Source organism: Dipodomys spectabilis, unplaced genomic scaffold, assembly GCF_019054845.1.
Source record: "Dipodomys spectabilis isolate Male_0828 unplaced genomic scaffold, ASM1905484v1 ptg000215l, whole genome shotgun sequence".
In the NCBI taxonomy this organism is placed as follows: Eukaryota; Metazoa; Chordata; class Mammalia; order Rodentia; family Heteromyidae; genus Dipodomys; species Dipodomys spectabilis.
Window position 1 is genome coordinate 10025440 of NW_024870892.1, and position 13864 is coordinate 10039303.

Below are 13864 nucleotides of genomic sequence, written 5' to 3' on the forward strand. Positions count from 1 at the left end.
GTCCTGGAGAAAGAGGAGATAGTGTCACATCCTAAATGGAGTCACCCTTCCAAAATTAACCAGAGCCAGGAGATCAAAAGAAAAGAGTTGGGCTGGGAAGGTGGCTCAGTGGTAGAGTGCTTGCCTTGTATGCATGAGGTCCTGGGTTTGATTCCTCAGCACCACATAAGCAGAAAAAGCCAGAAGTGGCACTGTGGCTCAAGTGGTAGAGCACCAGCCTTGAGCTGAAGAGCTGAGGGACAGTGCCTAGGCCCACAGTTTAGGCCCCATGACTGACAAAAAATAAAAAATAGTTAATAAGCTTGCCCATCTAATGTCCATACTTGCCTACCTTCTAACTAGACAGGAACTTACATTCTTACCTTTGTTACCTGCTATTTACAGGAAATGATCAAGGCCTCTCACTGGACCCTTAATCACTCTAAATCAATATGGACTCACGCTCCAAATAGAACTTTTCTAGCTTGTGCTCAGGGTGTGTTTTACTGTCATTCATATCAACCATCCTGCCACCTTGTCAGCCTTTCACCTGATCTCACGTTTTTCAAAGGTTTCTCTTTAACAGTATAACAGCTCTCACTCAAAACACAACCTGGGAGCAAGTCAAGGCCATCCTATTACTGCAGGCAACCGGAGGACTCGCCTGCACTGCCCTGCCCTGCCCAGCACAGACCTAGACCCTGAAGACCCCAGCCCCAGTGACTCCTGGACGCACCATGTCAGCAAGAAGTAGCCAAAAGACAACTTTGGGGGGGGGGGGAGGGAAGAGCTTTCTTCAGTCTCCCCTCTGGGCCCAACTTTTTTTTTTTTCCTGAGGCTTGGGTGCTGTCCTGACAGCACTATTTCTGGTTTTCTAGTGGTTTTAACTGGAGATAAGAGTCTCATGAACTTTCTGCTTGGGCTGGCTTTGAACTGCGATCCTCAGATTTTACCCTCTTGAGTAGCCACTGGTTCCAGGCTCCAACTTTTAATGTATCCAAAGATGCTATATGAAAGACTTGCCTCTCTCCCCTCGGCCCAATCTTTTTTATATATCTAAAGATGAAATATGAAGGATTGTTTCCTGACTTATTCCCCCAGGTCAAGCAAGACACCAGGTGCACACCAACAGGCTTGACCACATGCCTGGCCGCAGGCAGGTTATTCTGACCTAGGCCGGCCACCAGTCCCCCTCACCCCAGGCAGAGCCTAGGCCTGGCCAAGGACAGCGCCCTGGGCCCCCAAGAGACCATGTCCCTTTTATTATTTTATTTTTTTCTTTCTAGCTGGGTGCTGGTGGCTCGTGCCTGTAATCCTAGCTACTCAGGAGGATTGTGGTTCAAAGCCAGCTCCGGCGGGAAAGTCCACGAGACTCTTATGTCCAATAAACGACCAGAAAACCGGAAGTGGCGCTGTGGCTCAACTGGTAGAGCATTTGCCTTGAGCTGAAGGACAGCGCCCAAGCCCAGAGTTCAAGCCCCACAACCAACAACAACAACAAATCTGCTTCCTTATTCAGCCCTACACAAAGCCCACCCCCAAATCCAGTCTCTTGCACAACCTCCGAGTATGTGGGAAGGTCTGTGCCCCTCACTGGCAATGAGCAGCCCTAGTCTGTTGACAATTGAGTCTAGCCTATTCCTTTTCCATTCTCCTCCATTTTCCTAAGGATAAGCAGCTCAGGCATGAGTCAAACAATCCTCCTGTCTCAGCCACCTGCATGCTGGGGTCACAGATCTGAACCACCACAACTGGCTCTGGGACATGAAGTTTGACTAGGACTCAGCCCAGTACTACTTGACTTTTTCTTTCTTTCATCCTCTCCCTACATCTCAGACAAATCTGTGTCATGTATGTGGGACACGTGTGTGTGTGTGTGTGTGTAAATGGGGCTTGAACTCAGGGTCTAGGGACTGTCCTTAGCTTTTTTCACTCAAATCGGGTGCTCAATCATTTGAGCCACACATCCACTTCTGGCTTCTTTTTTTCTTTTGGTCCTTGGGCCTGGGTGCTGTCCCTGAGCTCTTCAGCTTCACTTGAGCCACAGTGCCACTTCTGGATTTTTCTGCTTCTGTGGTGCTGAGGAATGGAACCCAGGGCCTCATGCATGCAAGGCAAGCGCTCTACCACTGAGCCACCTTCCCAGCCCCTTCCTTCTTTCTTTTCTTTCTTTTTTTGGTCATGGGGCTTGAACTCAGCCTGGGCGCTAGCGCTCCACCACTTTGAGCCACAGCACCACTTCCGGCTTTCTGGTGGTTAACTAGAGATAAGAGTCGCATAGACTTTCCGGCCCTCCGTCTTCCTCTGGAGCAGCTAAGATTACAAGCATGAGCCACCAGCACAGCCCAGGCTGGTCTGGAACCCAGCCCCTCCCGCCTCAGCCTCCCGGGGGCTGGGATTGCAGGCAGCCGCCACGACGCGGGGCTGACTTGATTATTAACGTCACAGAGCAGAGAACCCAGGCTACCCAGCCTGATCGTGGACGCAGCGCGGAGCCAGCCGGAAAAAAATAAACACAAAAAACCCATAGGGCTCGATGGCCCGGTCGGGTCCCACGGAGCCCACGGGTAGCACAGATCAGTCACACCGGCCCCACGGGTCTCAGGTTTCTGGTCGGCTCTTCCTGTTATTCTAAAAACTGCAGCCGGAGAGGAGAGTGGAACGGAAACTACAACTTCCGAGAGCCCTTGCGGCCAAGGACCGCGATGTCTACCTAGGCGAGGTTTCCCGAAGCCAAGCTCCACCTTGTTGCCCTTAGCACTGCCTTCCCAAATATTGCTACATTTAGGCATTCTCTGGGACAGCCTTCCGCGGAGCGGAGTAAAAGGAACTAACCCGGCGTTCGGCGCAGGCGCAGTGCCTACGGGTCCTGACTGGCGCATGCGTGGTTGCTAAACCTGGCAGCGACATGGACGACGAGGAGGAAACCTATCGGCTGTGGAAGATCCGCAAGACTATCATGCAGGCAAGCAGGGAAATCCGGCCATAGCGCTCGTGGCGCGTCTCCTTCCCCCGGGTGTGGCCGTCACTGCGAGTCCCCTTCCCCGGGCCGAGCCGTGGTTGTGGGTCCCCCTCTCCCTGGCCTAGCCGTATCTGAGTCCCCCCGGGCTCAGCCGCGGCGGGGTCGCTCCTGCGGGCGCAGTGTGCGTGACACCCGGCCCGGAAACTATCCGCAGCTCGCCCTGGCCTTTTTATGCGTGTGCCAGTCCTGGGGCTTGAACTCAGGGCCTAGGTGCTATCTTTTGTGGGGTGTTTTTGCTTAAGACTGGTGCTCTTCCACTTGAGCCACAACTACTCGTCTGGATTTTTTTTTTTTTTTCTGGTTAATATGGAGTCTGCTTGGGCAGGCTTCAAACCATGATTCTGAGATCTCAGCCTCTTGAGAAGCTAGGATTCCAAGCATGCGCCACTGTACCCGATTCCCATTCTTTTTGTCCTGTGTGTGCGCGCACCAATACCAGGACTTGAACTCAGGGCCTTATGTTCGCTTACAGCTGGTGTTCTACTTCCAGCTCAATTTTTTTTTTTTTTTTTTTTGCCAGTCCTGGGGCTTGAGCTTGGCCTGGGTACTGTCCCTGAGCTGCTTTTGCTCAAGGCTAGTGCTTTTATCACTTGAGCCACAGCACCACTTCTGCTTATGTGGTACTAAGAAATCAAACCCAGGGTTTCTTTCATGGTAGGCAAGCACTTTCCTACTGAGCCACATTCCCAGCCCTCAGCCCAGTATTTTTGCTTGTTAATTGGAGATAAAGTTTCTTAGCCGCCAGGTGCTGATGGCTTAAGCCTGTAATCCTAGCTACTTGAGAGGATTTAGGATCACAGTTTTAAGCCAGTCCAGGCAGAAAAGTATCCCTGAGACTTATCTCCAATTAACCACTCAAAAACCACAGGTGGTGCGTGGCTCAAGTGGTAGAGCACTAGCCTTGACCACAAAGAGGCTTAGGCGCAGCACTCAAGCCCTGAGTTCAAGCCCCACAACTGGAAAAAATAGTCTCTTGGCCTTTTCTGCCCAGACTGGCTTCAGACCTGAATTGTTGAGTAGATAGGATTATAAGTGTGAGCCACCAGGCTCTGTATCTTTTCTGAGTAAAGTACCCACCAGCCTGATCATCTCTCTGTACCCTCACACTAGCCAGAAGTTACAGCTCTCTCCATCTCTGTCTTTGGAGTCACTTTGCAGAGCAGCAAAGGATTGGCTATCACTACTTGAGTATAGTCCCAGACAACTGTGGGGATAGGTGATCTTTGTCAAGATTGAGGACTTTGGGGCTATTAGTCTCACCCTGTGGGTGATGAGATGGTGGCTCAGTCATTTGGCCCATAATCTGTGCTCTGTGACCTCTCTATCTTAACGCTCAACAGCTAGCATCACTGAGGCTGTGCTTCAGCCATATTGACCTTCAGGATTTGTTTACTGCAGTGGTGACTTGCTTGGGCTCCTCCTTCTGCCAAGGTCAGCTGGTTGTTTCTCTCTGCAGCTGTGCCACGATCGAGGCTACCTAGTGACCCAGGATGAACTGGACCAGACACTGGAGGAGTTCAAAGCCCAGTTTGGGGACAAACCAAGCGAAGGGCGGCCACGGCGCACTGACCTTACTGTGCTGGTAGCCCACAATGATGACCCTACTGACCAGATGTTTGTCTTCTTCCCAGGTGAGGCACCTTGGTGGTCCTGGTCGGTGACAGTAATTTTCCCCTGAAGGTGTCATAGTTCTCATGGTTCATCTCCGCAGATGAGCATATCACAGGCCCAGACCCCTAGTAACCTACCTGTGATTTCAGGACCTAGTGATCTGGCTTTATCCCTTTCCTCTTGCACCTGCCTCCAGAGCCCTGGCAGTTCCTCCCTCCTTGCTTTGCCAGCCTTTGCTCCTCTGGCATTGGCTTCAGATGCTTCTTCCAGGAACAGCACTCAGTCTCATCAGGACCCCTAGTTCCTGTCTTGTTACTTACTCAGCAGTGCTGCTCTTCTCCCCACTCTACCCCCTTTCCTGTCTCACTGTAATGCCCTGGAAGGTCGGAGGCATGACTCAGTGTTTGAAATGAAGGGAATGGGCAGGCAGTAACATACTGAATGGCTTCAGGTAACCCTTTGCAAGGGGTCCTCTGTGGCTGAATTGTTTATTGGAAGATACTGGTACACAGTTGCTTATCTCCGTATTGAGTTTGGTCTCGGGACAGTGGGACATCACTACTATCTGGTATACCGTAGTGCAGGGTTGAGGCTCAAATACTAGACTTTTTTCTCAAAGTCCTGAAGGCCAGAAGGCCCAAGTCAAGGTATCAATACAGCTGGTTGCTCCAGAGCCTCCTTTGCTAATAAGTGGCTTCTCCCTGTGTCATTTGGACTGTATCTATGTGCTGGACATCAGTCTGTGCAGTAGGACACTAATCTTCCCTGTACCTTTTTTTTTCTTTTTTTGTCAGTCCTGGGGCTTGAATTCAGGTTCTGAGCACTGTCCCTGAGCTACTTTTGCTCAAGGCTAGCACTAGCACTTGAGCCACAGTGCCACTTCCGGCTTTTTCTGTGTATGTGATACTGAGGAATTGAACCCAAGGCTTCATGTAAGCACTCTACCACTAAGTCACATTCCCAGCCCTCTTCCCTGTATTTTAATTACCTTAAAATTTCCTGTTCAAAGCCTGAGGCTGGTAACGTATGCCTGTAATCCTAGCTACTCAGGAGGCTGAGACACGAGGATTGCAGTTCAAAGTCAGCCCGGGATAGAAAAGTTCCTGAGATTTTTTTTTTTTTTCCCCCTGTGGTGGGGCTTGAACTCTGGGTCTGGGCACTGTCCCTGATCTCTTCAGCTCAAGGCAAGCACTCTACCACTTGAGCCACAGTGCCACTTCTGGTTTTCTGGTAGGTTAATGGTGATAAGAGTCTGACGGACTTTCCTGCTCAGGCTGGCTTTGAGTTGCAATCCTCAGATCTCAGCCTCCTGAGTAGCTAGGATTATAGGCGTAAGCCACCGGTGCCCAGCTGAGACTTTTTTTTTTTTGTCGGTCATGGAGTTTGAACCCTGTGCCTGGGTGCTATCCTCTAGCTCTTCAGTTCAAGGAGAGCACACTACCACTAGACCTACAGCACCACTTCTGGTTTTCTGAGTAGTTTTTTTTTATTGGAGATAAGAGTCTTGCAGACTTTCTTGCCTGGGCTGGCTTTGAACTGTGATCCTAAGATCTCAGCCTGCTGAGTAGCTAGGATTACAGGCGTGAGCCACCGGCACCGGGCCCAGCTGAGGCTTTTTTTTATCTCTAGTTTTCCCACAAAAAGATGAAAGTGGAGGTATGACTCAAGTGGTAGAGTGCTAGGCAGCCTTAAGGGGAAAAACCAAGCAAGGGTGTGACTTCAAGCCCTAGTACTAGCCTCAAAAAACAAACAAAAAGAAAGTTTTTTTTTTTTTTCAAACAATGCCATTGTGATGTGGGATTCAGGGTTTAGTGTGTGAACTTAGAGAGCACAGTCCTGACATAATGCCCCTGCCTGAGGAGAGTTACTGTGAGCAAGCAGACATGTTTATCATGCACATTAATTTTTTTTTTTTGGTTGGTCATGGGGCTTGAACTCTGGGCGTGGGCGCTGTCTCTGTGCTCTTCAGCTCAAGGTGAGTGCTCTACTGCTTGAGACACAGCTCTACTTCCAGTTTTCTAGTGGTTTATTGGAGATAAGAGTCTCATGGACTTTCTTGCCAGGGCTGGCTTTGAACCATGATCCTCAGATCTCAGCCTCCTGAGTAGCTAGGATTACAGGCATGAGCCACTGGTGCCCGGCAGCACATTAATTCTTATGCTCCTGGGTGACCTGCCTGTGCCCTATCTGAGGGCAGTGTGGAAACCAGTGGCCCTTTTCACCCTGGTCACTCAGCCAGCTTTCATCTCAATGTGAGCAGCTGGCCATTCTCTCTTAGGAGTCAGTGAGACATGACTCAGATGACTCCCAAGTCTCAAACACTTGGGGCCCCAAGATCCAGGACAGGAACCTGAAGACTAGGGGAACTCAGTTCCCTTTGGCTTCCTAGTGCTGAGGCAGCCAATCCTTGACAGCTTTTTCAGCTCAAGTGTTGCCTGGTGAATGGGGAAACTGACTCCAATGAAGGCTAGCCAGTCCGAAAGCAGGCTAGAACCAACTTGGGGCTGGTGGGTGTGGGTGGGGGGGACAGCAACCTCAGGTGCTTGTGTCCCCAGAGGAGCCCAAGGTCGGGATCAAGACCATCAAGGTGTACTGCCAGCGCATGCAGGAGGAGAACATCACACGGGCGCTCATCGTGGTGCAGCAGGGGATGACGCCCTCTGCCAAGCAGGTGGGTAAGGGACAAGTTTGGTGGAGGGCTGGAGGGAGGTGACCGGTATTCACAGGGGCCCAGCTATAGTCTGTGTACCTCGGCCCCTGTGCCTCACTTCCTTTCCCCTTTCCTCATCCCAGGCTTCTCACGAGACAGTTTCATCTTGGGTATTTATTGCCCTTCCAATTGGAGGGGGGCTGGGGTGGCAGGTGCCATACCCTTCAGCCCCTGAGTGTTGGTGTGGTTGGGACACTCAGAGGCTCTCTGTCTGGTAGGCCTCTGAGCTGTTGCTTTGCCTGGGTGGGGTGGGACTCTGCAGAGGGGCCCTGCAGTCCCACGCTGGCTTGGTCAGGAGAAGGACCAAGGCCTGGGATCCCCAGGGAGGCCTCTGCAGTGTGTGACATTGGGATAGAACTTAGCCCAGAAGGCTTGTGGAGTCGCAAGCATTTCTGTCCTTGGCCAGCCTGGACTGTGGTGTTCAGGTGGTCACAGGAAGGCACCTCTTTATTGGGGAGAGGGTCATCATATCTCAGGATGACTTGACCGGCAGAAGGCATCACACGGGTTGCCTGGAATACTGGTCTGGGCAGTGATGAGGTGGGTGGGAGGAGGAACATAGACGGGGGGGACTTAACTCAAGCACCATGGCCAGGCTCCGTGTGACCAGTTTGTATTTTGCAGTCTCTGGTGGACATGGCTCCTAAGTACATCCTGGAGCAGTTCTTACAACAGGAGCTGCTCATCAACATCACGGAGCACGAGGTGGGCAGGGCGGCTGGGGAGGGGTGGGCGAGGGGACTAGAGCAGGTTCCCACCTGCTGCAGAACAAGAGATGGGTTGGGGGCAGAATCTGTGCTTGGGTTGCAGTATTCATTCCACAGAACCCCTAGGTGATTTCCTGGCCCCTTCCACCTCCCTCTTGCCCCCACCATCTCCCTGGGGTCCCAGTGTAGTCTGTTTCCATCCCTCAGTGATGACTAGGGGCTTGCTTTCTCCACAGCTGGTCCCAGAGCACGTGGTCATGACCAAGGAGGAGGTGACAGAACTTCTGGCTCGATAGTATCCTTTATCAGGTCCTCCTGTGTACAGCCCCTTCCTGCCCTGTCCTTGGAGCCCCTTAAATCCCACCTCCACCCAGACTCCTGCCTGGCTTTTCCCTGACTGCCTTCCAGTAAACTTCGAGAAAACCAGCTGCCCAGGATCCAGGCTGGGGACCCTGTGGCCCGCTACTTTGGGATAAAGCGAGGGCAGGTGAGGCCCTACTGCTCTGTACCTGCCGACAGAGGCCGGGACTTTGTTCCCATACCCTTGAGGCCTGGAAGAGCCTTGGGACCCAACTGTTCACTTACGGCACAGCAGAAGGCTGCTAGGAGCTGGCGCCTGGGCCATATGCCCTGCCCACTGTTGGCATGACCACAAGAGGCCCTGCTGCTGCAACTCTGCGCATTCTTCCACAGGTGGTGAAGATCATCCGGCCCAGCGAGACAGCAGGCAGGTACATCACTTACCGCCTGGTGCAGTAGCGGCGCCCCATCAGGTGAGACGTGGTGAGGTCACAGGCCGGCTGGAGGAGGCCGTCTTCTCCATACTGGCCTCAGGCAGGTTTCAGCTCTGTCCTTGGAAGGGATCCATCTGTCACTCAACCCAGCCAGGATTCTGAGTGAGGCCTGCACACTGCAGCTCCTGCTTATGCCCTGCCCCCCCTTCCGGAACTCAGGTTCCTGACATGCAAGGTGTCCCTACCTTCACTGGTGTCTTGTCTAGGTTAGAAGTAGGAGCTGAGCTGAGTGCTGGTGATTCATGCCTGTAATCCTAGCTCCTCAGGAGGCTGAGATCTGAGGGTGGCAGTTCAAAGCCAGCCCAGACAGGAAGGTTCATGAGACCTTGTCTTCAATTAATGACCAAAAAAGATGTGAACCAAGTTCAAGCCCCATTATTGCACACAAAAAAACAAGAGCTGTCATTCATGTGGCAGGGGACTGAACCCCCCCACCTCCATCTGGGCCTGTAGGAAGGAGACTTGAAACCCCGCTCCTGGATGGACGCAGAGTTAGGAAAGCAGCATGTGTGCCAATGAGAGCTTCCCCTGCCCCTGGGCCCTGGCAGGCTGTCCTCTTTGGCTCTGACTAGATGCAGCTGTGGTCCCTATGTCTGGGTGGCCTGGTGGTTGCTGGGTTCCAGCCTCTGAGTTCAGGGGTTGCCCTATAGTTAGATGGTCTGGGCATATGTGCCTGCCCTGTGCCTGGCTCATGTGTCATTTTACTCCTCTTGCCCAGCCTCCAAAATGGATGGGACAGATGGATGTGAGCTCTATCTCCTCCAAGATGGATGCCCCCACCTGCTCTGGAGGGATCTGCCTGTACCTCCCTCCCATCGTGGCTACCACCTCCTTTTACGTGTCCTGGGGTGAGGGTGTCTGTAGCCCACTGGGCCCGGAGGCCAGCTGGTGTTCAACAGTAGCCCCAGGACCTTGTACAGGCCAGCGCTGGCTCCACAGGCTGAACCCACAGGGAAGCTCCCTGACCCGGGTGGCCTTGGAGCTCACGGTGAATCAGCCTCCATGTGTGCCTGGGCTGGGATGTACACCTCACTTGGAGTTCAACTATCAGAGAACGTTTCGTGTTTGAAAAATGAAAACTATTTTGTGTAAATAAAAGTTTGAAAAGCCAAGAATACACAAGTTTTTTTTCCTTGCTCTGATCCCAAAGGGTCAGCTGGGTGGGTTCCTAGCTGGCTTCATCTGTCTATGGGGCCTTAGGCTTTCCAGTAAATCCTGTCTCGCCTCACCCCAAGGGGTGCTTACTTAAGTGATCCTGTCCCTTTTACAAGAGCAGATGGAGGCCCTGTGCCAAGGACTTTTCTAGTTCTCTAGTTGCTTCTGTGGGGAAGGTTGGTCTGTCCATCTGCTTATTTCTGTTTGCCTGAACAGGGTCTTGAACTCTGGTTCTTATGTGCCCTTGGCTGCCATCCTACCATTTGATTCATGCCTACAGTCTAGCATTTTGCCAGTTAGAGGTGAAAGCCAGGCACCAGTGGCTCATGCCTATAATCTCAGTTACTCAGGAGGCTGAGCCCTGAGGCTCACAGCTCAAAGCCAGCTCAGACAGGAATGTCCATGGGACTCTTCAATTAGTGGAGCTGTGGCTCAAGTGGTAGACTGCTAGCCTTGAGCTGAAGAGCTCAGGGACCAGCACCAAAAAAGGATGGAAATGACATTTCAGATTTTTCTGCCCAAGCTGGCTTCAAACTTTAATCCCTCAGATCTCAGCCTCCTAAGTAATTACAGGCGTGAGCCACTGGCACCTGGTTCAATTGTTCTTTTTAATAACCATGTGTGTGGGTGTTTGTGTGTGGGTGAGAGAGAGAGACAGACTGTCATGTAGCCCAGGCAGGACTGAGAATTCTAGGCTGGTCCTGGTGTGACTGAGTGGGTGAACCACACTGGATAAAGGGTGCTGTGCGTGTCCATCAGTCCATGGCTGCTTATCCTGTCCCCACCTGGCTGCTCTTCATGGTACTGCCATGAACATCCACGTGCTAGCTGTTTTCTCTTTTTTCCTCTCATTCTGGGGATGGGTCCCAGGCTTCCCTCACATGTAAGCACTAGGTAAGCATTCCGCCACTGAGCTCTTCCACCAACCTTATTCCTGTTTGACATGGAACATCTTCATTTCTTTTGGGTACACACCAGGCGTGGGTGGCATATTTGAGGCATGCCAGGCTCACGTGGCATGCACTTGGCCTACCAGGCCTATACCGATATCTGCTGAATGTGGTTGGTTACGTCTTAGGAAGGAGGTGTATTGTGGCTTCAAGTTGCTTTTCCCAGATTGAGCTGGAGGAAGTGGAGGTTAGCTCAAGTAGTAAGAGTATCAATCGAGTGAAAAAGCCAAGTGAGAACATGAGGCCCTACGTTCCAACTCAACAATAGTTTACCTGTCTAGCAAGTGTGAGAGGCCCCAATATCATCAGATCAATAAGATTTTGGAAAGCATGTATCTGGTGACATAATATCTATAATATTTTTTAAAAACTATGATTCAATAATAAAGACAGCTAGGCATAGTGATGCATGCCTGTAGCCTTAGTTACTTAAGTTGAGGGTAAGAGAATAGAATTCACTGGTGTGGGTTCCATAGCAAGAAAAAATACAAAGACCAGCAATCCAATTAATAGGTAAAGAATGCAGATATGTGGGTGGGGAATGTGGCTTAGTGGTAGAGTACTTGCCTAGATGCATGAAGCCCTAGGTTCGATTCCTCAGTATCACATAAAGAGAAAAAAGCCAGAAGTGGTACATGGCTCAAGTGAGAGAGTACTAGCCTTGAGCAAAGAAGTTCAGCAACAGTGCTCAGGCCCTGAGTTCAAGCCCCAGGACTTGCAAAATAAATAAAATGCAGAGATGGCTGGGCACTGGTGCTCACATCTGTAATCGTAACCTCAGGAGGCTGAGATCTTCCGATTGCAGTTCAAAGTCAGCCCAGGCAGGAAAGACCATGAGGCTCTTTATCTCCCAACTACTAAAAAGCAGGAAGTGGCACTATGGCTCAAAAGGTATAATACTTAACCTTAAGCGAGCAAAAGAACTTAGGGACAGAGCTCAGGCCCTGAATTCAAGCCCCATGATTGACACAAAAGCACAAAAAAGCCTGTTTCAAAACCAAAATACGAGCTGAGATGACTCAGGTAGAGGTCCTGCATTCATCTCTGTCACACACACACACACACAAAAGCTTCAAAGCCCTGTTTACAAGAAGCACAAGGTTCTAGTGGCTTTCTCATGACATTTACTGTGTGAGTAATGCTAAGCACTGCACAGTTCCATTTCCTTAATTCTTGTGACCTCTCAAAAAAACGTAAATTGAGCTGAGGTTGTGACTCAGTGGTGGCTACACTTAGTGTGCACAAGGTCCTTGGTTTCTATCCCTAGCACAAGAAAAACAAAACTGTAGATTGGGGATCAACAAATTTGTGTGTGTGTGTGTGTGTGGTTTTTTGTTTTTGTTTTTGTGTGTGTGGGGGGGGGGGGGAGCTTGAACTCAGGGCCTAGTCACTGTCCCTGAGGTCTTTTTTTTTTTTTTTTGTCGGTCATGGGGCTTGAACTCTGGGCCTGGGCGCTGTCCCTCAGCTCTTCAGCTCAAGGCGAGCGCTCTACCACTTGAACTACAGCACCACTTCCGGTTTTCTAGTGGTTTATTGGAGATAGGAGTCTCCCGGTCTTTTCTGCCCGGGCTGGCTTTGAACCACGATTCTCAGATCTCAGCTTCCTGAGTAGCTAGGATTACAGGCGTGAGCCACCGGCGCCCGGCTGCCCCTGAGGTCTTTTGCTTGCTCAAGACTAGTACTGCTACCTACGACTTGAGCCATAGTGCTGTTTCCAGCATTTTAGTAGTTAGTTGGCGGTAAGAGCCTCACGGACTTTCCTGCTTGGCTTGGAATTGAACCACAATCCTTATATCTCGGCCTCCTGGGTAGCTAGGATTACAAATGTGAGCCACCAATGCCTGGCTCTGTGTGTGGGGGTGTGTGTTGGAACTGGGATTTTAACTCAGGGCTTGGGTACACTGTCACTTGCCTTTTTCACTCAAGGCTTGTATTTTACCACAGCTCCATAAGCCTGGCTTAACCAATTATGGATTTTTGTTTTTTTCAGTCCTGGGGCTTGAACTCAGGGCTGGGCGTTGCCGCTGAACCTCTTTTGCTCAAGGCTAGCACTCTACCACTTCTGGCTTTTTCTGTGTATGTGGTACTAAGGAATCAAACCCAGGCTTCATACATGGTAGGCAAGCACTCTACCACTGAGCCACATATCTAGCCCTGTTGTTTTCTTTTGGTAAAGAACCAGACAGTATTTTCAACTTCACATGTGAGACAGTGTGTGACACATTTCCTCAACTCTGCTTGTGGCATGAAAGTGACCACAGGCAACTTGCAGGCACCAAGACCTGGCTGAGTGCCAGGTGTCTGTTTACCCAGAGAGCCGGGCTCTCTGCAGCATGCTGGCTATGCATCTCCTCACCCCCTCCCAAGGCTGCTCCTCCGGTCTTCCCAAGGAGTATCAGGTTGCTTATCTGGGCCTGACGGCTACTGCTTCACAGGAAGGACTAGCAAAGCCAGGGCCTGCAGGCGGTTATCTTCAGCAGCCATGAATCCCGCCAGCTTTCCCTGCCTGTAACAGCCCCTAGGCCCATCCCCTGGGTAAAGACTGGTCCAAGGGACAGGAACCCCTATTCTTGGCCTGAGGCTCCCAGCTGAATGTGTGAGAGTGTAGCTGAGTATCGAGTGCTGCATAGCATGCAAAGGCTTCGGGCCTGTCCCCGAAAAAATCTGAAGGCAAGTGTCAGTGTACATCACGCCTGATTCTAGCTACTCTGGAGTTAGATCTGGAGATCTGTGGTTTAAGAGCCAGCCCAAAGAAAAACAGTCTGTGAAATTCCATCTCAAAAATAACAAGGCAGCCAGGCACTGGTGGCTCACACCTGTAATCCTAGCTACTCAGAAGGCTGAGATCTAAGGATCACAGTTCAAAGCCAGCCCAGGCAGGAAAGCCCGTGAGACTCTTATCTGTAATATAACCACCAGAAAACTGGAAGTTGTCC

The 13864-nt window shown here is 51.1% G+C and overlaps 1 protein-coding gene across 1 annotated transcript; it reads left to right on the forward strand.

The window, feature by feature from the left end:
* Positions 1 to 2823: 2823 nt before the first annotated feature.
* Polr2e (RNA polymerase II, I and III subunit E) lies at positions 2824 to 9940 on the forward strand. The gene is made up of 8 exons (XM_042697123.1): positions 2824 to 2944; positions 4458 to 4632; positions 7168 to 7283; positions 7947 to 8027; positions 8266 to 8324; positions 8438 to 8516; positions 8723 to 8802; positions 9542 to 9940. The coding sequence occupies exons 1-7, from the start codon at positions 2888 to 2890 to the stop codon at positions 8786 to 8788; spliced, it is 633 nt and encodes a 210-aa protein (XP_042553057.1). The 5' UTR covers positions 2824 to 2887; the 3' UTR covers positions 8789 to 8802; positions 9542 to 9940.
* Positions 9941 to 13864: the final 3924 nt, after the last annotated feature.